Source organism: Carettochelys insculpta, chromosome 2 (genome assembly GCF_033958435.1).
Source record: "Carettochelys insculpta isolate YL-2023 chromosome 2, ASM3395843v1, whole genome shotgun sequence".
Lineage (NCBI taxonomy): Eukaryota > Metazoa > Chordata > Testudines > Carettochelyidae > Carettochelys > Carettochelys insculpta.
The window spans coordinates 888320-910727 of NC_134138.1; the positions used below are offsets into that span (position 1 = coordinate 888320).

A 22408-nucleotide genomic window follows, 5' to 3' on the forward strand; every position below is an offset into this window, starting at 1 on the left:
AGTTGGTAGCTAACACATTGATACCTTGTGCTATGCCTTTATCTCTCCTTTGCAATGAGATGGCCAGGCCCTTAGAAAGGCTGGCTATAGCCCAGAATAAATGGAGAGACAGAGAATCAAACAACTCAGGCTCTGTAGAAAAGTAACTCTGAAAATCACCAACATGTACGTTGTGGCTACTGATAAAGAGTGGTGTCTCAGGAAGAAAGCAGGCAGGTTAACTGAGTGACGTGAAATTGCAAGAGCACCCATGGTAAAGTCTCGGCAACACCTACTCCCTGTGAAATGTCATATTGGGAGGGTCAGCCACAAGGCCATCAAGCACACCCCCGCCCCCGGCCGAAGGGACGGCAGCTAGGAAAACCATCTTCAAAACAAGAAGAACGAAGGAGAATTCTAAAAGGGGCTCAAAGGGCATCTGCGTGGCAGCAGACCTCCCACCCTGGGCAGAGTGTGCTGCTTTTAGCAGGCTAGTGTGAGCCTGTGGCTTTTGTAGCTCTGGAGGAGACTGGCTAGCACCTCACTTCAGGCCCATGCTACCATCTACGCTGATCATGGGTGGCTAGCCAGAATCAGTGCCAAAGCTACAGCCATCCAGATAATTTTAGCACGCCAGTGCAAGCCCCACTAACAAAAATCTGTCTCCCTGGGTTGGAAGGCTCACCACCCCACCCCATCCCCAGCTGGAACACAGACAGACATGGGGTCTCCCCTTGAGGATCTTGAAAGGAAAAGGGTCATATTCCCGGCAGGAAGAAGTTTTTGTCCTATGGATAAGTATGGATCACGGCCTTGAGGAACTTCGATACTATGGGAAAATGGAGCACCGCTGCACAGATGGAGAAACCAAGACTGCTGAGAGGTAAACCTTAGATGTGGCTGGCTGTCAAGCACCAACACTGCCAAAACCCACAGCTGTACAGAGCACAGCCAAGGAACTTCTCATTTTGATAACCACCAGAAGGATGTCCTATCTTCTTGCTTTGAATCAGGATCTCCCCGACTTGCCTGAAGAAGACCCTACCTGTACGAGCTAACCATCTAACATCCAGGCCGTCAGCCACGGGAACATTAGGGTGGGACAGATTATTGACCGTGATACTGTGAGATCAGATCTGAGTAGCCTGGGAGCTAGAGTGGCAGCTGAATGGGACACCTGGCAGCAGGTCTACCAGCCAAAAATGCCTGGTCCAGCTACCTGTAATTCACCCAAGGGTAAGGGAAACCGGAGAAAAGTCATAAAAAAGAGATCTGGGTTCCACTGCAGAAGGAAAGTACTTTGTATCAGTCCTGGGCTCATGCCCTCTATGTGGGGGAAAAAGTTCTGATACCTGGTGCTGTCCTTGGTAGACAACAGGTCTCTCATGTGACCCTCCCCCAGTAAAGCAGTATTGATTCTCTAATGGAGCTCTGCACTCATGATTGGTCACAGATTATCTGCCCAAGAAGTCCACAGGGACATTGATGAAAAGGTAGTAAAGAGCCACAGGGGTTATCTTCTGCTAGTGGCACCATGAACAGAGTTTGACAGCCTCCTGGCAGTGGGACAAGGAACTGGCGCTTCCTTGCTTGTTTATGTAATACCTCACAGAGGTGCTCTTGGCCAGGATCTGCACTGTGGAGTTTTGAAAGACAAGTAGGAATGCCACGTAGACTAGCCTGATAGCTCTGCGTTCCAGGACTTTGTGAGCCCTTTGTCATCCACGGACCACATCATTTGCATTTGCAGATGGTCTAGTGGGCTCCTTGGCCTACCCCTGAAGCATCCAATATTAAAATATTTGCTGGGAACAGGAATATGCATGGTATTCCTTTTCTTCATGAATGAGCATTTTGTCTTTTCAGGTGTGCCTCTCCCACTACTAGACATTTTGGTGCTGTGAAAAGTCCAAAAGGCAGAACCATGTAGTGGTCATGATTTGGCTCCACTATGAATCTCTGGTACTTCCTGTGAGCCAGACACATCCTCCAAGTGGAGAGAAGTGAGCCAGCTTCTAGTCCGCAGAGATGGAACAATCAGAAGCACTACCATCGTGAATCTGAAATAGCAGTTGTACCTGTCCAGTCTTCTCAGACCTAAGACGGACAAAGACAAGGATAAGGATGCCTCACGAAGAGAAGCTTTGTCCCTTGTAGTAGTATATGGCTCCTAGACAAAATAACAAGACCACTTTTAATAACAGGTTCTCATTACTGAGCAGAAATGGGGAGCGGGTAAGTAGGGTATAAGATGTGGAAATTATCAGGGGCAAGGCAACTTCCCAAGGCAGCAACAGGCTTTGGATCATCACCAGCACAGCTCTCGGCATTACCATCAAATTTGCTCCCTCTGATAATGTAGGGCAAGTGGCCAATCCAGAGGACAAGCATCTTATAGCATCAGTGTTCCCTGTAAGCTGAGCACTCGGACAGTTGCTCAGGAGAGATTCAGGTGCCACCCTACTGATTAGCAGAGCACCCACAGCCAGCAGCATGTGTTTCTACTGGTGGTACATATGTATTTTGCCCACGGCTCGAAAAAATCAGAGGGAAAACTGACTAGGATACCAAAATCTTTCCACAGTGGGTATGCAGATCACCAGTCCTGAAAGCAGGATGCCTTTTGTCTCCTCTGGAGTGGATTCTTACAGGGCTTGTGGTAGGGACTGAATGAAAAATCTCTAAGGAAGCCCAAAGTCTTTTGGGAACCACAGAATTTCATTCTCTTCAAAGAGCAGGTCCTCAAAGGTGACGTGCCTGAGTACCTTGGACACTAAGCTACGTCTACATGTGAAGCCTACATCGAAGTAGCCTATTTTGATGTGGCGACATCGAAATAGGCTATTTCGATGAATAACGTCTACACGTCCTCCAGGGCTGGCAACGTCGATGTTCAACATCGACGTTGGGCAGCACCACATCGAAATAGGCGCTGCGAGGGAACATCTACACACCAAAGTAGCACACATCGAAATAAGGGTGCCAGGCACAGCTGCAGACAGGGTCACAGGGCGGACTCAACAGCAAGCCGCTCCCTTAAAGGGCCCCTCCCAGACACAGTTGCACTAAACAACACAAGATCCACAGAGCCGACAACTGGTTGCAGACCCTATGCATGCAGCATGGATCCCCAGCTGCAGCAGCAGCAGCCAGAAGCCCTGGGCTAAGGGCTGCTGCACACGGTGACCATAGAGCCCAGCAGGGGCTGGAGAGAGAGCGTCTCTCAACCCCTCAGCTGATGGCCACCATGGTGGACCCCGCTATTTCGAAGTTGTGGGACGCGCAACGACTACACGGTCCCTACTTCGACGTTGAACGTCGAAATAGGGCGCTATTCCCATCCCCTCATGGGGTTAGCGGCTTCGACGTCTCGCCGCCTAACGTCGATGTTAACATCGAAATAGCGCCCAACACGTGTAGCTGTGACGGGCGCTATTTCGAAGTTAGTGCCGCTACTTCGAAGTAGCATGCACGTGTAGACACGGCTTAAGAGCCCTAGCATCATGACAATCATGTCTCCCAGATATGCACGGCTGCCTCCAGTGACATCAGAATGGCTGCTGGGTTTTTAGGCGTGTTTTGAAACATCCCTGACAGAGCACAGGGAGATCTTTGACAGGAAGCTTCAAAGTGAGGAAGCTGTATTTTGGGCAAACAAGGCCTGGTAGTTCATCACCTGAGACTTAAATGAGGAGTATGCTCTGTGTCCAAACAAGTCTAATTTCTTGGGTCTTTGTGCCTTAGAGTACCTTCCAAAGATTTGGATTTCCCCAGGTGTGGGTGATGTAAAAGTGTCCAAAGCTTTTGTGGGGCACCAGGCATCTTTTCTGCAGCCATTTAAAAGGAGAAGCAGAGAGATGCCAAGGTTTGCAGAGTCTGTTAGCAGGCTCCTCTCTAATCGTGAGTGAAATCCCAAGAAGTTAAGCGGAGAATACCCAAGAAATTCTGGGAGTTCTTACGTAAGACTATTGTTTTGATGTTCAGAGCCTCTGCTACATGGCTCAGGAGATCCAAAAAGGTTTTGAAATTGCCAGCCACGAGGTAGTACTTGGTGTCATTGCTTCATCACATGATGAAGACAACTTGTCAGGCAAAACTGGGGTCACTGCTGTTGACCTTTCACAATCTGCACCTCAGTGGTAGCTGATATTGGAGATCTGGCCTAATCATGCTCCTTGACAGCGAGATCTCATCTTCACAGAAGCGTGAGAAGGGAGTCTTTCCCAAGATACATGGGATGACAATCCCCAACAAAGCCAATATGGCCAAGGTGGCTTGCCATAGAGGTACTGGCCTTGCCCACTGCCACTCCTCTATCACTTGCAACAGTGCTCCTGGACAGGATCTCTGGGAGCATCCTTGGGGTTATTCTCTAAAGGCAAAGAAAAGGCACCACTACTTAACAGAGGGGAGAAGAGTGAACTGACAAGGAATAAGACAAGTAACTCTGAATGCTGCTGCATGGTGGGGTGACCTCCACACCAGACTGAGTGCCAGACACTAAATAGGAAGGGACTAGGACCTTTGCCAGGACCTCTCTCAGGCCCAGCACTGGTTCATTCCTGGGTCCTGATTTCACCTCAGCAGAGGATTCAGAAGGAGTGATGCTTCACTTTCCTTGTCAGATAACTCCCGGCCCCCATCATACAAAGCTGCATTTAAGCTCCATGGGGGATTCTCTCCTGGCAGCGCCCTTCTGTGACAGGGACACTGGTGCCAACTCTCATCACTGAAGCTGCTGGCACCAAGGGCAGCAGCACTGAAGGTGGAAGTACTAGTGCTGACAGCATCATTTTCATCCTCTTTTGCTGCTTGATTCCAGAGAGTGGTGCATGCCCAAGACATGCTGGCCAGTGCTCTGCTCCACTTTTACAGCTGCCATTTCCTCCAGGTCTGGAGAACTGTACGGTTGTACAGGAAGCACATTGCTGGCCTGGCAGGTCCTGCAGGAAAAGTACTAGCGCAACAGCACCTGTCCAGGCTATGGTCCCAGGCAGAAGAGGCAACAGCCGTGTCCATCAATGAGATGGGGGATAAATCCAACAGGACGGGCAGGGTTTAAACACTGATGAGTTAGGATCTGCCATACTGGGGTAAAGCACCTTGCCCCATGTTCCAGGGATGTCCCTTTTTTCTTTCAGAAAACATCCCAATTAAAGAAAGCAAGGATTTCCTTCACCAAGTTAGTTAAGGAAGAGAATAATCAGAAGATCAGGAAAAGGAGTGGGCTATCCGGAGAAATGATTGAGACGCTTGGCTCAGTTCCATCTTGTGCCCAGGGATAGCAAGAAAGAACTGAGGGAGAGCTGTGGCTGCTGCACCTCATCCCTTCGGAAAAGAAAAGGAAATACAGGGCACATGTGCAGCCCAAGAGGTCACTGCCACTCAAAAGACTCATCTTGCAGGGATGAGGCATATGCTCACCCAACAGAGGGCTTCACATAGACACGTACGTGTAAAAGAATACAGGAGTACTTGGGAGTGACATTTGGAATGACTGGCAGGCAGAGGTTGAGCTGCTATGGAGCTAATGTAAACCAGACACGAGTTGGGAGTGGGGCTCCTGACAGGAGGTCTACATCCAGACATCAGCCGGCACACCTGCTCTGCCTCTCTGATAAAGCAACTTATTGTTTGCAGGGAATTCACAACTCATCCCTTCCCTAAATCTTATGGCACCTCTAAGGCTGGTTTCTTACTCCAACTGCTGGAGAACGTCAGTGTCCCACTGGAGCCCAAAACCCCCCACCCCCACCACAAGAGCTGCTGGGCCAGGACAGACATGTAAATGATACCTGCAAAAGTAAAGGTATCAGAAAAAGAGAACAAATTTACCACATTTCCTATTCCCCAAAACCAACTCTCCACTCTACCCTGTGCTCCAAATCCTCACCCACACCAAAGAACACTGTCATCCCTTGCCCTCCAATACCACCTTCCACTAAAACTCTAACCCACCAGTGATGAATGTTCTCAGCAATTCCCCTAGCAACATCAGGCCAGCAGCCCAATTCCACTGCTTCCTCCAGTGTGACCCTAAGCCCAGCTAAACAGATTCTAAACATCCCTCCCGACCCTCATGCCTTGAAGGGGCCCCTATTCTTACCATCCCACAATAATTCACTGGAGACATCTTGGTCATTTAAGCCACACAGACCCCTAGTCAGATTGCTGAGCTCTGCTTTGCAGATGGACAGTCCCAGGGGCTCGCTGAGGTGAGCAGCCAGGAAAATGCCAGAGCCACCCAACAAAACACTCACGTGGGGAGAGACTTGAGCAGGTTCTCACGCAGCTCTAGAGTCACCAGATTGGCCAAACTGCAAGAGAAAAAGGAGTGAGGAAGCCAGAGTCACAGACTGGGGTAAGTGGCAGGCAGGTCCCTCTGCGGACAAAAGGACACACACACCCCACCTCAGGGGCATAGCCTTGCATACATACTGTGAACACAGTAGCAGACATGGGCTGGAACTGAAATAAAAAGTTCCTCAAATTATTGGGGCCAATGGAAAGTTACTATGAAAACATTATCAAAGTTGCTGTTACCTCTCCAGGGGACAGAAGAGAGATGACATCAGGCTATGGCTCAGCCTGAATCCCCGAGACCAAACCCCACATGCCAGGTGACACCCTGACCTAAGGACAGGAAGGCATGAGATGGCTCCAAGGATTTTTCCTAAGCTCTCAGAGCTCATCATTCTGGGATCTCACTGAACTGACCGCAGCTACATGCAGGGGAGTGAGGCATGTACGCGGGCGAGAGAGGAAGATGCATCTTGTGGGACTCAGGAGGCTGGAGTTCAATTCCTGCCCCCAGCACAGAGTCCCTGTGGGCAAACCCTTTCTCCTCTCATGCTGCAGTTACCTGACTCTGCTGCTGTGCTGTGTGGTGGATAACATCATTAATATTTCTAAGGCCACAAGGTGTTCAAACAAATAGCTCTCTCCCCCACAGTGCAGGCACCCCCCCGACTCCACAGGTGAGGATGCTCATCCCCGACCCACCCCAGCCCCCACACTCCCCACACAACTAGCAAGAAGCATAAATTCACTCACTTCCCGATATCACTGGGGAGGCTCTGCAGGGACACATCATTCAGGGCCAGATGGCCCAAGCTGCGCAGCTGGGTGAAGCCCTCGGGAAGCCTGTGGAGGAGATGCAGACTTGTAGGACTAGTCATTTAGTCCAGTTCTCGGCATTCATGGCAGGACTGAGCATGATACAAACCAGTGGTCACCAACCCATCAGTCACAATCAACAAGTCAATCCTGGGGACTCTCCCAGTCCATTGCAACCTCTGGCAGGAAGTCCGGCTTGCTGATAAGCAGACCTACACAGCTAACAGCGTGTGCGCTCCAACGCCCCTCTGCCCATGTTGCTCCTTCTTGCAGCTGCTTCTGAGAGGGACCCTCTTGCTGGCTTCGCAGAGTGGGGAGGGGAACTGATGTCAGGGTGTCCCCCTGCCCCTATACCTCATCTCCACAGAGCTGGGAAGCAGGAGGCCAGCCTCATTGGCTTGGACTCAGAGCGCTCCCGCAGTGAGAGAAACGAGCTATATTTTTTAAAGAGACAGTGCACTCTGAGCTTTCCTCAGCAGACAGCTCTTCCAGTCTCTCTCTACCCTCATTCCCTCTCTCTGCAAAGAAGTGGTCAGAAGACACAGATTGAGTCAGGACAGGATAACTGGGAGCTGCTGTGGCCTGAGGTCTACTCTAAAGGCAATGTGCTTCTTCCAAACTTGCCCCAAGCAGTCCCCTTTAATTCTTTGAACAGTGAATTCTAAAATGCATAACCTGGCCTGGCTGGAGTAATTATCCATGGGGTAACTTTTTAAAAATACATATTACAGCAAAGTCTTTTGTTTCTACTGGTGGTGCCCTTTAGCAAAGAATAAGGAACTGCAGCCAATGGGAGCTAAGGTGGCAATACCAGCAGAGAGGGGGAAGTACATGAAACAATGGCCCCCCAGCCCTCTCCCCCAGGGGACACATGGGCATGTTGGCCCTTTTCAGGAGAGGCAAGGGCCAGGGTAGCTGGCCTTAGCCCCACTTCAACAACCAGAAGCAGCCTATAGTAAGCACTGCCCAGCAGGAAGCTGCACACCAACCTGCAGCATTCTCCCAGAGACAGCACCCCACAACCCCCTCCTGCACTCCATACCCCTTGCCCCAGACCAGGACTTCTTGTCAGAGCTAGCAACCTACATCCTCTCCTGCAACTCCTCCCCAGCTCTCAGAACTAGCACCTGTACCCCACCGCTCTGCCCAGCCCACAGGGCAACCCTCACATCTAAACTCCCTCTCAGAGCTCGCACCCCTCACCGGTGTTCCCTGTCAGCTTGGCACAGGAGAGATTGAAATCCCACCCAACTGACTAGCAAAGTGCCAACAGTCAGTGTGTTTCTATTGGCAGTGCACATTCAAACATGCCTCTGTGCACATAAAAAAATTTATTTCACACATGCACTGAAAAAATCTGCAGATGGATGGAGAAGATTAGGGAGATCACTTCCCCTCACGCCCTCATACCCAGACCAGAGCACACTCACCCTTCTGAACTCTTCCTTTGCCCCAGCCAATGAAAGTGAGTGAGGATGGGAGAGAGCAAGTGAGGGAGATAGAGAGTGAAGGAGTGAGTAGGCTGGGACTTTGGGAAAGGGGCAGTGTAGATCTTGGGCTGCCCTCAAATTCAAGTAGTGATCTTGGGCACAAAAAAGTTGAAGATCACCGATATACACCATCCCTGACAGGAAGCAAGGACCATTACTGTTTTGTACACATTCGGATAATAGCCCCCTAGCCCTACTCTGAAAATCTAACCATGATCCCTACAAACCTTTACAGAGGGAGAGGAATTCACTCTGGCTCTACCCTCTGGTGTCCAATATGGTGTCCACTCACCACATGTGGTGACTTGGAGACCACACTATGGTGAATGGAACATGGAGTAGGGTGCTAGAGCCCAAACTGGAGCCCCTGCCACAGGGCCCCTGCCAGAGCACAGTGCCAGATCCTGAGCTTCTGCGACAGGGTCCCTTCTGGAACACAAAAGGGAAGTCTAAGCCCCTGCCACAGGGCACCCCCCCCCCAAAAGCATGGAGCCAGGGAAGAAACCTGAGTCCCTGCAGCAGGGCCACACCTGGGCACAATGTCAGGGCTGAAGCCTGAGTCCCTGCTGCAGGGCCCTGCTGGAGTGGTGGGCCAGGGCAGAATCCCTCATTGGCAATTGGGGTGCCCTACAGTGGATCCCCCACCGGCAATGGGGGGATGCATGGCAGAAGGGTGGGGAGGCCTAGGCAAGGGTTTGGAGGGTGTGAAAGTCAGGATATGGGGGCGTAGGGTGTATGAAGACCATGCTGCTGAGCTGCCCAAGGCTCACTGGAGACCACAGCACTGGAGCTGACTGGGGACCACAGCTGCCCAACTCTGAGCACCAGGATTGGAGGCTGGATGTGCTGTGGCCATGCAGAAAAGGGTGCTGGCAAACCTCCAGAGCCACGCCCCTACCCAGACAGATTATTATAAGTGCACTGCAACAGGACACACTGGCTTTCCTTCACCTTTAGGGAATAGGGAGACCTGTGAATATAAAATCCATTAAATCCACAAGTATTTACCAGGGCTACTTGTGCAAATGAAGCAACCATGTCTGCAAACTGCTGTTTAAGTGCTAGCCAGCTGCCAACAGCTTTAAATTTACTTCTCAAATTGTGACAAGTGTGGAAGTGGTATGTGAATACTAGTACAACTTCTAGCACAACTTCCACACACAAATCTGGTCTCCACTTTGAAAATTCTGAGATTTGCCCATGGCAAAGCAGAAAAAAACAGGTATGCATTCTGTACTAATGTGAGCTTACATGCTAAATGATAAAGTTCTGCATCTTCATTAATGAAGCTATTTAAAGTAGGACTGTTAGGGACTTAAAAGTATCACTGGCACTTGGACCATACATAGAGGTCAAAAGGTAAAATTTCAGCACCTGCCTCACAAAGGTTGCTGACCCCAGGCTAGGAGGTATCTGGCTCTGGGAGAGGAGGAAGGCATTTAGTTAGAGCCAGGGGAGGGAGGGGCACAAATGTGGGGAACATGGAAAGATGACAACCACTACTGTGGCGACCTTTGAATTCCTATTGGACACCACTGCTCTACCCATTCCTGAGACATGACAATACCTGCTACCCAGATGCACACACACTGCAGGCAGTTCTGTTCCTGTCTGGCAAATCATATGCTCCTGTACCAGCAACAGGAGGAAGCAGCTGAGAGCTAATTCTCATTTAAAGGGACAGTTTGTAGAGGCCTCAGTGCCCACAAAGTACAAACTGGGCAGAGCAGGAGGAATGGGTGTCTGTCTCCAAGGACCATAATGGAGGTTGAGGCAAAATGTCAACCTGAGTGGAAAGTGGGCACCTCAGGCAGTGTAGCAGAGGGGAGAGGAATCAGGATGGGACAGGAAGGGGAGAGCCTCTCTCTGTAAGGTTCTGGGGAAGACTGCTTAGACCATGTACTCAGCTTCGGGCACTATCAACAAAGATGCTGACAGAAGGAAGGGAGCTCAGAGCAGAAACAGAATAGTTCTGGGTCCTGCAGGGCTGGGTTACCAAAGGGAAACCAACAGCAGAGTACCTAGGGGCCTGACAAAGGAACGAAGAGTCCTACAGTGCCACAGTCAATCCTGTCTATCCAGGTGAGGCAGGGTTCTCAAACCAGTTCCAACAGACAAGTGGCCACAGCCCGAACACCCGCAGCCCCACTGAGCAAAGGGCAAACATTCCCCTGGTTGCAGTCTCAGCAGCAAGGAGAGGATGGCAGGGCTTTGCAGAACCTCCCCTGTGCACTGTGAGCCAAGGTGCCAGGAGAGCAAGCGAATCTGGGAGTTCACAGTATTTGCCTCTTTTGTTTTTAAGAAAAGCCAAATATAAGCTGCTGGACAAGGCAAGCAGAAGAGAATAATGTACTTCCCCCTTGCTCATCCCATGCACTGCCTGCCCCTTCTCTGCACCTCCCTACCTGGAGAGAGGATTCCCGCTGAAGTCAGCAATCTCCAAGGATTTGCAGAATTTGATGCTTTCAGGGATTTCTGGAATGTCTGAAGCAAAGAAGGAAAAAAAGACCCCAGTAAGAGCCAGTCACATGGCACTAAGGGTGTAGGGCAAAACTCATGACATAGACTCGTAAATTTCAAGGCCAGAAGAGTTATAATCATCGTCTGAATTTCCCCAGAAAAATCCCTAGTGGGGATTGATACATAAACATCCAGTCTTTATTGAAAAATCAGCAGTGACAGACACTCTTGGCCAATTGTTCCAGTGGTGAACTACTAACACCATTAAAACTGTACTTTTCATTTGGATTTGTGTAGACAAGGGATGCCCCAGTATGATCTTGTCACACAGTGGGAGGATGGAAACATGGAGATTCCAAGGCACAAAAGTAGCTCACTGCAGGGTTTGCTCTAGAAGGCTCCTGAAGGGCACATGCCCCTTTTGGCACAGGTTTGGAGGTCCTGGTGACACAAACTGGCCCCAGGAGGAGCGTACACAGTGAGGCACTAGAGTGCTATGAAGAGACTGCTATTGGACTCCTGAAAAGGCCCCCCCAAATCTCTCCCTGACCCATGCTCCCTGGCTGGCTTGCCTTACCATTGCGAGAGATATCTAACTCCACCAGCTGCATGAAGTTGGCCACCTCGGGGGGAAGTCTCTGAATCTCATTGTCACTCAGGCCCAGCTTGCGCAGGTTCAGGAGCCGGAAGAAAGGCTGGAAGGACAAAGCAGAGCCAGGTTAGCAACAGATCCACAGATGAACTCATCCCACCTATTTATACAGCTGACAGCAGTGGCCAGCTTCCTTCTGACCAGGCCCCTTCATGCAAACATGCCACTTCTCAAAACTGCAGCTGCCACCCAAGTGAAAAGTAATGCAACACTGAGTAGTAGCCAAGGGGGTGGAGCTAGTATTACCTGGCACAATTCATGCCAGGAGCAAAAAATCATAGGTACCAGCTGCTTAAAAGACTCACTGGTGATCCACAAGAGATACATAGGAGGAGTCAATGGACCCATGATGTGTGTCCCAGCACCAACAGCATTATCCCACCACTCCTGCTCACCTCCATCCCCCCCTCTGCAGGCTGGAAACCCCTTCCAGGGAGCACCTTTGCTTGTTTTGCGGGAACACAGCAAACCACAGGAATGCGTATGCGTAAGATGTTTCCATTAATGAGCCACCAGTACATAAAACCAACATGGAAATATCAGCTCACCTATGCTAACAGAAAAGGAGTGTGCAGAACAGCAGTTGACAGATGCAAGAAGAGAGAACAACAAGAGGGGCTATCAGTCTGTGTGGAACAGGAAGCCCACAAGCAGATGCAAGGTGATGCTGGGCACCACAGGTAAGAGGAAGCAGTTAAGTAGAATAAAGATATTATTCAGAAGCTAAATCTCTGCCATGAAGCCTCTAGGAGTTCCATACTAGTCCCACGCTTGAATAAAGGAGGAGAGTTGGCTGGATGAGCGTCCATGTGCTGATTATGAAACAACAATACGAATGAAATCTGATACCGGCTTCCAGTTATTGCAAGATGGGCCACTCACTCAGAAGACGGAACCAGCCAGGGCACTGAGCTAACAACTCTACCCTGTTCTCCAGTGCTTGGGCAGCTACTCACCATTCCCATCAGACCCTGCTTGGCTCTGCACATGTACCAAAGGAATAAGGTATTGTACAAGAAGCACTAGGTGCTGGACAGAGTGAACTATTATTAACACCAGAGCTAAGGGTGTAAGATAATTCCATTCACATTCCCTCATTTCACACCACAGCTCAGGCCAACCATTTGGGAGTCCAGTTGAGAGCTCAACTGCCCCAACAAACAACTCCTGTGACCAGTGCCACAAAGAATTGGAGGGAGGACATATGCTGGAACCGGAGAAGGAAGCAAGCCTTGCTGAGGGAAATCAGCTGTTCAGGGACCACCCCCCCCAGACTGGTCAGTGGCATAACCCACTGAAAGCTGAAAAGGGGTACTAGCTAAGATGCAGGCTTTTGTCACTATGCCCAAAAGAATCAGCTAAGAAAGACAGGGCACATGCACATCTCTCACAAACCACAGACAGAAGGCAAGCCTCTCTCATGAAAGACACTCTTTGCCTGGACAGCTCACTATAAAAAGGCACCACCAAGACTAAGAGCATAAAACCTTGCTTATTGTAGCACAACCCACCTTTCAGTGGCAGGGTGACCTCCAGGAGAAGGAAGCCAAATCAGGTATCTCCAATTCCGGTGGAAACAAGCAACTGCTTTCAGACTCTCTACATGGACAGTACAGTGGAGAATGCTGTGGCAGAGACCTCTCAGGGAGGGGATCAGAAGAAGACCCCAATGAATGGAAGGCGTGGGATGCATAGTCCTAGGGATGGGGGTTCTACAACCACCAGCCCTAAGAGAAGATGACGTATGCTGGTGGTTACAGACTCCCTTCTAAGAGGGACAGAGTCATCCATCTGCTGTCAAGACTGGGAATCTCTGGAAGTTTGCTGCTTACTAGGAGCTAGAATCCAGGATGTGACAGTCTTCCAGAACTCAAACATTCAGATTATTACCCTTTCCTACTTCTCCATGTAGGAATTAATGACACAATAAAGAATGACTAAGAATGACTAAGCAGAGCTCCGCAGTTTATGTAGCACTGGGAACGAAACTCAAGGAATATGGAGAGCAAGCGGTGTTCTCATCCATCCTCCCTGCTGAAGAAAGAGGTCAAGATAGGGATCATCAAATTGTGGACGTAAAATGTGCGGCTGAGCGTGTGGTATCGGAGAGATGGATTTGGTTTCTTCAACCAAGAGACTCTGTTTCAGGATCCATCTCATAAACGAAGAGAGGAAAGAGCGTCTTTGCAATCAGCCTTACATACCTACTGAGGTAGGGTTTGAAGTAGGTTCATCGGGGGAGAGTGACAAAGTCCTGAGGTAGGTGGGGTAGAAACACAAGGAAAAAGGAATAATAAAGAAGGACCCAGATGCGAAAAGAGAAAGTAGGTCAATCATCTAAGGTGAATGTACACAAATGAGAGATACCTGCGAAATAAATAAGGGGAATTAGAAGCCCTGGCACAGTCAAAGTAGTATGAGGTGCTTGGAATAACGCAGACTTGGTAGGATGACTCACATAACGGGAGCACAGGCATGAAAGGGTATAAACTGTTCAGAAAGGACAGGCAGGGGAGAAAAGGAGGAGGAGGAGTTGTGATATATGTGAGTGAGCAGTGTGATTGCTCAGAGCTCCAGTATAGGGAGGGAGAAAAGCCAGTTGATGGTCCTTGGGTTAAAATTAAAGGCAGAAGCAAGAGAGATGATGCTGTGGTTAGTGTTTGCTATAGGACACCAGATCAGATCACAGGCCCTGATTCTCTTGGGGGACTTCAATCACCCAGACATTTATTGGGAGACCAAAACAGCAGCATACAGACAATCCAGGAAGTTCTTGGAGAATAAACAGACAGTTTTCAGAATGGAGAGAGGCAAATAACAGTGTCCCCCAGGGGTCTATACTGGGACCAGTCGTATTCAACATATTTATAAAAGAACTGGAAAAAGGGATAAAGAGTGAGGTGGCAATATTTGCAGATGACACAAAATTACTCAAAATAATTAAAAGTCCCAAGCAGATTGTGAAGAGCTACAAGAGGCTCTTAATAAATTGTGTGACTGGGCAACAAAATGGCAGATGAAATTCAATGTCTATAAATACAAAGTAATGCACACTGGAAAATATAATCTCCACTACACATATAGAATGATGGGGTCTGACTTAGCTGTTACCACTCAAAGAGATTTTGGAGTCACTGTGGATAGTTCTCTGAAAATACCCACTCAATGTGCAGCAGCAGTCAAAAAAGCTAACAAAATGTTGGGAATAATTAAGAAAAGAATAGATAAGACGACAGAAAATATCATAGTACCTCCATATAAATCCATGGTACATCTACATCTGGAATACTGTGTGCAAATGTGGTCGCCCCATCAAAAAAAAAAGATATATTGGAAATGGAAAACATTCAGAAAAGGGCAACAAAAATTATGAAGGATGTGGACCGTCTGCCATATGAGGAGAGATTAATGGGACTGGGACTTTTTAGTTTGGAAAAAAAGACAATTAAGGAGGGATATGATAGAGCTATATGAAATTATGACTGGTGTGGAAACATCAAAGAAGCAAATGTTATTTACTCCTTCTCACAACACAAAAACTATGGGTCGCCAAATGAAATTAATAGGCAGCAGGTTTAAAACAATAGGAAATATTTTTTCACACAATACACAATTAACCTATGGAACTCCTTGCCAGACGATGTTGTGAAGGCCAAGACTATAGTAGAGTTTAAAAAAAAACCCTAAATAAATTCATGGAGGATTAGGTCCATCAATGGTTACTAGCCAGGATGGGTATGGAGGGTGTTCCTAGCCTCTGTTTGCCAGAGGCTGGAAATGGGTGACAAGGAATTGATCACTTGATGATTACTTCTTCTGTTCATTCCCTCTGGGGCACCTGGCATTGGCCACTGTCAGAAGACAGGATACTGGGCTTGATGGACCTATGGTCTGACCCAGTACTGCTGTTCTTATGTCCTTATAATGTTGGGGATAGCTTCCTTGTACAAGTGCTGAAGGAACCAACCAGGGGCTATGCACCACTTGACCTGCTGCTCAAAAATATGAAGGAACTAGTACAAGAAATAGAAGTGGGTGGCAACCTGGGCTGCAGCGAACATGAGACAGTAGATTCCAGGATCCTGACAAAAGGCAGAAAGGTGAGCAGTAAAAGACAGACCCTTGATTTCAGATGAGCAGACTAACTCCCTTAGAGGACTGATGGGCAGGATCCCCGGGAAAGTAATATGAAGGGAAAAGGAATCCAGGAGAACTGGCAGTATTTTAAAGAAGCCTTTTTCAAGGCACAGGAACAAACCATCCAATGCACAGTAAGAGAAGCAAATGTGGTAGGCAACCAGCTTGACTTATCAGGGAAATCCTTGGTGAGCTTAAACTCAAGAAGGATGTGTGAAAAGTGGAAACTTGGACAGATGACAGAGGAGGAGTATAAATATATTGCTGAAGAATGCAGGAGTGTAATCAGGAAGGTGAAAGCACAACTGGAACTGGAGCTAGCAAGGAACGTGAAGGGAAGCAAGGAAGGTTCTACAGATGTGTTATCAACAAGATGGTGATCAGGGAGGGTGTGGAGCCATTATTGGATGAGGGAGGTAACTCTCCTATGGATGATGTGGGAAAGGCTGAAGTACTCAGTGCTTTTTTTGTCTCTCTCTTCATGGAAAAGGTCAGCTCCCAGACTACTGCACGAGACCCGTGGCATCCAATACATTCCTGTGATATGACAGGGTTCCTGGGCACAGCTAAAGGGATCAATCCAGGGTATCTTTGCTTAAAACTGGGCAGCTTACATTCTCAGATTCGGATTTCCTTCTCATTAAGGCAAATCCAATCAGCCACAAAAGTATCTCTGCCAGCTCTGCTGGCCAGTGAGAAGCAAACCCACAGACTTCCCAGCTGCTGTACCAGCCCAGACTAACAACCCCAAACTTAGGTGAGAGGTTTTAAAACCTATTTCACCAACTACGTACAGATTCTCCCAGGTCCTGAAGGGTCTGGCCAATATCCCCAAACAAAATACACTTGGATCTTACCCAAAAAACAACACACACACCCAAATCCTTTAGATCTAAAAGTTTATTAACAAAAAATAAACAATAGGGTTAGAGGAAAAAATTGTTGAAGCAATAATTTACATATATCAATTACAGAGATTGATGTAAGCCATCAAAGTTGTATGCTAACTGTTCAAATTTTTTGCAAGGATCCTCTTGCGGCATGGGCCGGCCTCTAGTCCAGAGAGACTTAACTCATGAGGACTGAAGAACAAAGGAAGACCCTGCCAGGGCTCATCTTATAGCTTTTTCTATGAGGAGGGAAAATTCCATTCTTCTTCCATAGGTCTTGGCCCACCAGCTGAGTTACTGTACTGTGTTGCCATTCGTTGAATCCTTGGAGGAAAGTCCCACCTTCACAATGTGTGCATTGTACATCTGGGCCTTTGCTTAGTCCATTGAACTCGCTCGGTGGAGACGTTCCTGGGGTTCCTGGGCACAGCTAAAGAGATCAATCAGGGTATCTTTGCTTAAAACTGGGCAGCTTACATTCTCATTCCTACAGTCAGTTTCAGGCGGAGTGCCACATAGATATTGAGCCATTGACCACTACCGTTGGGCCTGACCATCAAGCCAGCTTTCTATCCATCTTATAGTCCAAGGATCCAATCCATATTTCCTTAACTTATAGGCAAGAATGTTGTGCGAGACTGTATCAAAAGCTTTGCTGAAGTCAAGATATATCACATCCACTGACTTCGCCATGGCCACAGAGCCTGTCACCTCCTCATAGAAGCTAATCAGATTGGTCAGGCAGGACTAGCCCCTGGTCAATCCATGTTGGCTAGTTTTGATCACCTTGCCCTCTTCCAAGTGCTCCAAAATGGATTAAATGGATTCCTTGAGGATCCCCTCCATCATTTTCCCAGGGATTGAGGTAAAACTGACCGATCTGTAGTTCCCTGGATTGTCCTCCTTTCCTTTTTTAAGGATGGGCTCTATATTTGCCTTTTTCCGGTCATCCAGGATCTCTCCCAATCTCCAAGAGTCTTCAAAGATAATGGCCAAAGGCTCAGCAATGACATCTGCCAATTCCCTCAGTACCCTTGGGTGCATTAAATACAGACCCACAGATCTGTGTACATCTAGTTTTTCTAGATAACTCAGAACTTGTTCCTTCCCCCACAGATGGCTGCCTTCCACCTTCCCATACTGCATTGTCTAGCACTGCAGTGTGGGAGTTGACTTTGTCTGTGAAAACTGAAGAAAAAAAGCATCGAGTACTGTTTTTCTTACATCGTCTGTCACTAGGTTCAGTCTCTCATCTAGTAATGGTCCCGCACCTTCTCTGATCACCCGCTTCCTGTTAACATGCCTGTAGAAACCCTTTACATCCCTTCCCAGCTGCAGTTCCAATTGTACTTTCACTTTCCTATTCACTCCCCAGCATTCTCCAGCCGTATGTTTATATGCCTCCTTAATCAACTGACCACGTTTCCATTTCTTGTATGCATCCTTTTTGTGTTTAAGCTGACTAAGGATTTCCTTGTTAAGCCAAGCTGGTTGCCTACCATGTTTGCATTCCTTACTATGCAGCAGGATAGTTTGTTTGTGCATTCAGTAAGACTTCTTTAAAATACTGCCAGTTTTCTTCAAAATCTTTTCCCTTTTATCTTTGTTTCCCAAGGGATCCTGCTCATCATTTCTCTCAGGGAGCTGATGTCTGCTCTTTTGAGATCAAGGGTTTGTATGTTACTGCTCACCCTTCTTCCTTTTGTCAGGATCCTGAAATCTACCATCTCATGGTCGCTGCAGCCCAGGCTTCCACCCACTTCTATTTCTCCTACTAGTTCTTCCCTGTTTGTGAGCAGCAGGTCAAGTTTTGCACACGGCCCCTGGTCGGTTCCTTCAGCACTTATATCAAGAAGTTATCCACAACATTCTCCAAAAACTTCCTGGATTGTCTGTGCGCTGCTATACTGGTCTCCCAAAAAATGTCTGCATGATTAAAGTCTCCCGGGAGAACCAGGGCCTGTGATTTGGAAGCTTCACTTAGCTGTCTGAAGAAATCCTCATCTACCTCATCTCTCCTATTTGGTGGTCTAGTAGTAGTAGTAGCTTCCTTTAGTCTACGTAGACTATGGATTGCGCCCTTCGTAGTTCCATTTGGGATCATCATTTGCAGCGGTGACTGTGAAGACCCACACGAGTGACAGTCCTTGCTGCATTTGTTGCATGTGTAGAGAGTGTCTGGCAGGTCCTTACTGTGCTTTCTGTGGGCTCACTTCTCCTCTAGCTGTTTGATCCTCACCTCACCCTGCGGCAGGCCCTTCTGTAGTTCCTGCCTCCATCTGCTGCGATCGTCTGCCAGCTCCTCCCAGCTGTCCAGAGCGATGTCTACCTCCGTGAAGTCCCTCTTGCAAACATCTTTGTAGCGCAACTGGGGGCGTCTGGGAGGTCTTTTGCCAGAGGCTAACTCACCATACAGCATATCTTTTGGGATCCTTCCATCATTCATCCTGTGGACGTGACCAAGCCAGCAGAGCCGCCACTACCGGAGGAGGGTGTGCACGGTAGGGATTCCAGCTTGCACAAGGACGGTAGTGCTGGACACTCTGTCCTTCCATGATATTCCAAGGATACGCCTGAGGCAGCGCAAGTGGAAGACGTTCAGCCTCTTTTCCTGGCGGGAGTACAGGGTCCAAGACTCGCTGCCGTAAAGGAGGATGCTGAAGATGCAGGCTCTGTAGACTTGCCTTTTGGTGTGGGTGTACAATTTGATGTTATTCCACACTCTCTCGCTGCGTCTGGACAGAGCTGTGGCTGCTTTTCTGATCCTCCTATTTAGCTCAGACTCCAGTGACAGGGTGTCAGTGATGGTGGACCCGAGGTAAACGAACTTGTGTGCAAAAAGATGCCCTCTGTTGAAGACCCAAAGGCATGCTTCAGGAGGAGCACGAAGAAGATCCCGAACAATGTCGGAGCAAGGACGCATCCTTGTTTGACGCCGCTCCTGATGCTGAAAACATCCGATAATGTGCCGTCACATTGGATCGTTCCTCTCATGTCTTCGTGGAAAGAGTGGATCATCTTGAGTAACCACGGTGGACAGCCTATCTTGTGGAGCAGTTTGAACAGTCCATCCATGCTGACCAAGTCGAAGGCCTTGGTTAGGTCGATGAAGGCAATATAGAGTGGCTTCCTCTGTTCCCTGCATTTCTCCTGCAGCTGCCTCAGAGAGAAGACCATGTCAACGGTAGACCTCTCTGCGCGGAATCCACACTGCGATTCGGGATACACCCTCTCAGCGATCTTCTGGAGTCTGCTGAGGATGACGCGAGCGAACAGTTTACCAGTGATGCTTAGGAGGGGGATTCCACGGTAATTGTTGCAGTCGCTTCTGTCTGCTTTGTTCTTATACAAGGTTACAATGTTAGCATCGTGCATGTCCTGTGGAACCTCTCCCTCTCTCCAGCATAGGCACAGTAGCTCATGTGGGGGTTCCAGGAGAGTGTCTGTGGCACGCTTGATTACCTCTGGTGGTACACCATCCTGGCCTGGGGCCTTTCCTACTGCAATGCTGTCGATGGCTTTCTTCACTTCGTCCACAGTTGGTTCCTGGTCCAGTTCTTCCATTACTGGTAGGAGCTCGACGGCATCGAGGGCTGTATCAACCACAATGTTCTCGCATGAGTACAGCTCGGAGTAGTGTTCGACCCAGCGCTCCATCTGTTTGGCTTTGTCAGCGATGACTTCACCAGATTTGGATTTCAGAGGTGCCATCTTGTTCTGGGTGGGTCCTGATGCCTTCCTGATGCTCTCATACATTCCCCTGAGATTACCAAAGTCAGCACTGGTCTGGATGCTGTTGCATAGCTCGAGCCAGTAGTTGTTGGCAAAGCACCTGGCCGTCTGCTGTACTGATTTTCTGGCTCCCCTGAGTGCTTGCAGGGTACTCTGGCTTGGCGAGCGTTTGTACTCCAGGAGTGCAGCATGCTTCTTTTCAATGGCTGGAATCATCTCATCGGAGTTAGCTTTGAACCAGTCATTTGTGTTTCTAGCTCTTCTTCCAAACACCAACAAGACCGTGTTGTAAATTGTACCCCTCAGGTGGTGCCATCTGGATATCACATTGGCACCCACAGGGCTGCCGTGCAGATTCTCCTCAAGGGGATCTCTGAATTTTCGGCTCTCTCTGAGTTTGCTGTCTCTCTGGCATTAATGCAGGGCCTTCCAGTTGGTTTAGAGTGGTACAGCTTCTTGGGAATCACCTTGAGTTTGGAGCAAACTAGCGAGTGATCTGTATCGCAGTTGGCACTATGATAGCTGTGTGTCAGAAGGACGTTTTTGAGGTTATCATGTCTAGCAATGACCACGTCTAGCTGATGCCAGCGTTTCGAGCCTGGGGGTCTCCATGACACTCTCTGTTGTGGCTTGGTTTGGAAAAATGTGTTTGTGATGCACAGATTGTGGTACGTGCAAAGTTCGAGAAGACGCTGTCCATTTTCATTCATTCTTCCCATACCGAAGTGGCCTAAGCAGGAAGGCCATGAGTCACGATCAGCTCCAACTATTGCATTGAAGTCACCCAAAATGTACAGTTGTTCACGAGCAGGTATTTGTGCTATGGCAGCACTAAGCATGTCGTAGAACTTGTCTCTTACTTCCAGTGTGGCGTACAGGGTTGGAGTCTAAGCGCTGATCAGGTGGACAGGACCAGCGCAAGTTTGAAGTATGACCTGAAGGAGTCTTTCTGATACGCCCAAGACTAATTCCACTATTTGTAGAAGGGTGTTTCTGAAGGCGAAACCAACACCATGCTCCATGGGTTCTTCTTGGGCTTTACCCTACCAGAAAAAGGTGTAGTCCTTTTCCTTTAGAGATCCAGAATCTGCAAGTCACGTCTCTTGCAGAGCAGCAATGTCAACTTGGAGCCTCTTCAGTTCCTCATTGATGACAGCAGTCTTTCGGGGGTTGCTGATGTCCTTAAGATCTTCAGTCAAACTGGTCAGTATGGTCCACACATTCCAGCAAGCAAGCTTAAAACTTTGATGGTTTCCTTTTCTTGTTGATTTTTGTACTGGTTTGCCTGGTGCTCAAATTTCAGTTACTTGTCAGGTTTGGGAACCTTAAGCCTCATGCACCAAGTGAGGCAGGTGAACTGTGGCAGGACAGTACCCTTCTGGCTGGGGGCTGCCCAGCTTGAGGCGGGTGGTGACTGTCCAGCGAGATGTGATGATCTCTCCCACTGTCAAAGGCAACCCCTGGCGCTCGTTCTCTACGCCAATCGAGCAAGAGCTTATAATCAGTTATCTGTTACCTCCCGTGTTGGTTCATCGCTGTTAAGCAATGCTGGAGTACCTCTCCAGGCGTGAGCTTGGGCAATTTTTTTGGACCCTGGGCTGCCCAGACACCAGTGTCCCCTCGAGAAGATAACCTCTACGTCTGGTACCAGCTCAGCTGCAGGGGTTGCCGGGTCAATGCCAGAAGTTGGCACAGAACCACCTTAGGACTCCCCTCTGGATTTTCTGTCAGGGTTTACTCCCTTAGCCTTGCTCGCTCCCAGGATAACCCACAAGGCAGTGGGGCATGGAGAATGTGGGTAACAATCCCACTGCCTCTTGCACCTCCCTGGCACCATGTGTCCCCAAAGCTCCCTGGGGCCTGACAACCTCTTCACCTCCCCAGGACCCTCCTTCCCCACCCCTCTGCCTCCCATCAGCTACCATCACCCCCAGATCCCCCCTCCCCACCCC

General features: G+C 48.8%; 1 protein-coding gene across 27 annotated transcripts in view; it reads right to left on the reverse strand.

Moving 5' to 3' along the window:
• SCRIB (scribble planar cell polarity protein) overlaps positions 1 to 22408 on the reverse strand; it is a 341713-nt gene that overhangs the window by 300373 nt on the left and 18932 nt on the right. For all 27 annotated transcript variants that reach the window (XR_012644304.1, XM_074986390.1, XM_074986386.1 and 24 more), the window contains exons 2-5: positions 11623 to 11740; positions 10991 to 11069; positions 7033 to 7122; positions 6240 to 6296 (exon numbers count right to left, since the gene is read on the reverse strand). Coding sequence is in view for 26 of the 27 variants with exons in the window: in XM_074986390.1 (XP_074842491.1) it covers positions 6240 to 6296; positions 7033 to 7122; positions 10991 to 11069; positions 11623 to 11740 (344 nt within the window). In the remaining variant the exon portion in view is untranslated. The remainder of the gene's footprint in view (positions 1 to 6239; positions 6297 to 7032; positions 7123 to 10990; positions 11070 to 11622; positions 11741 to 22408) is intronic.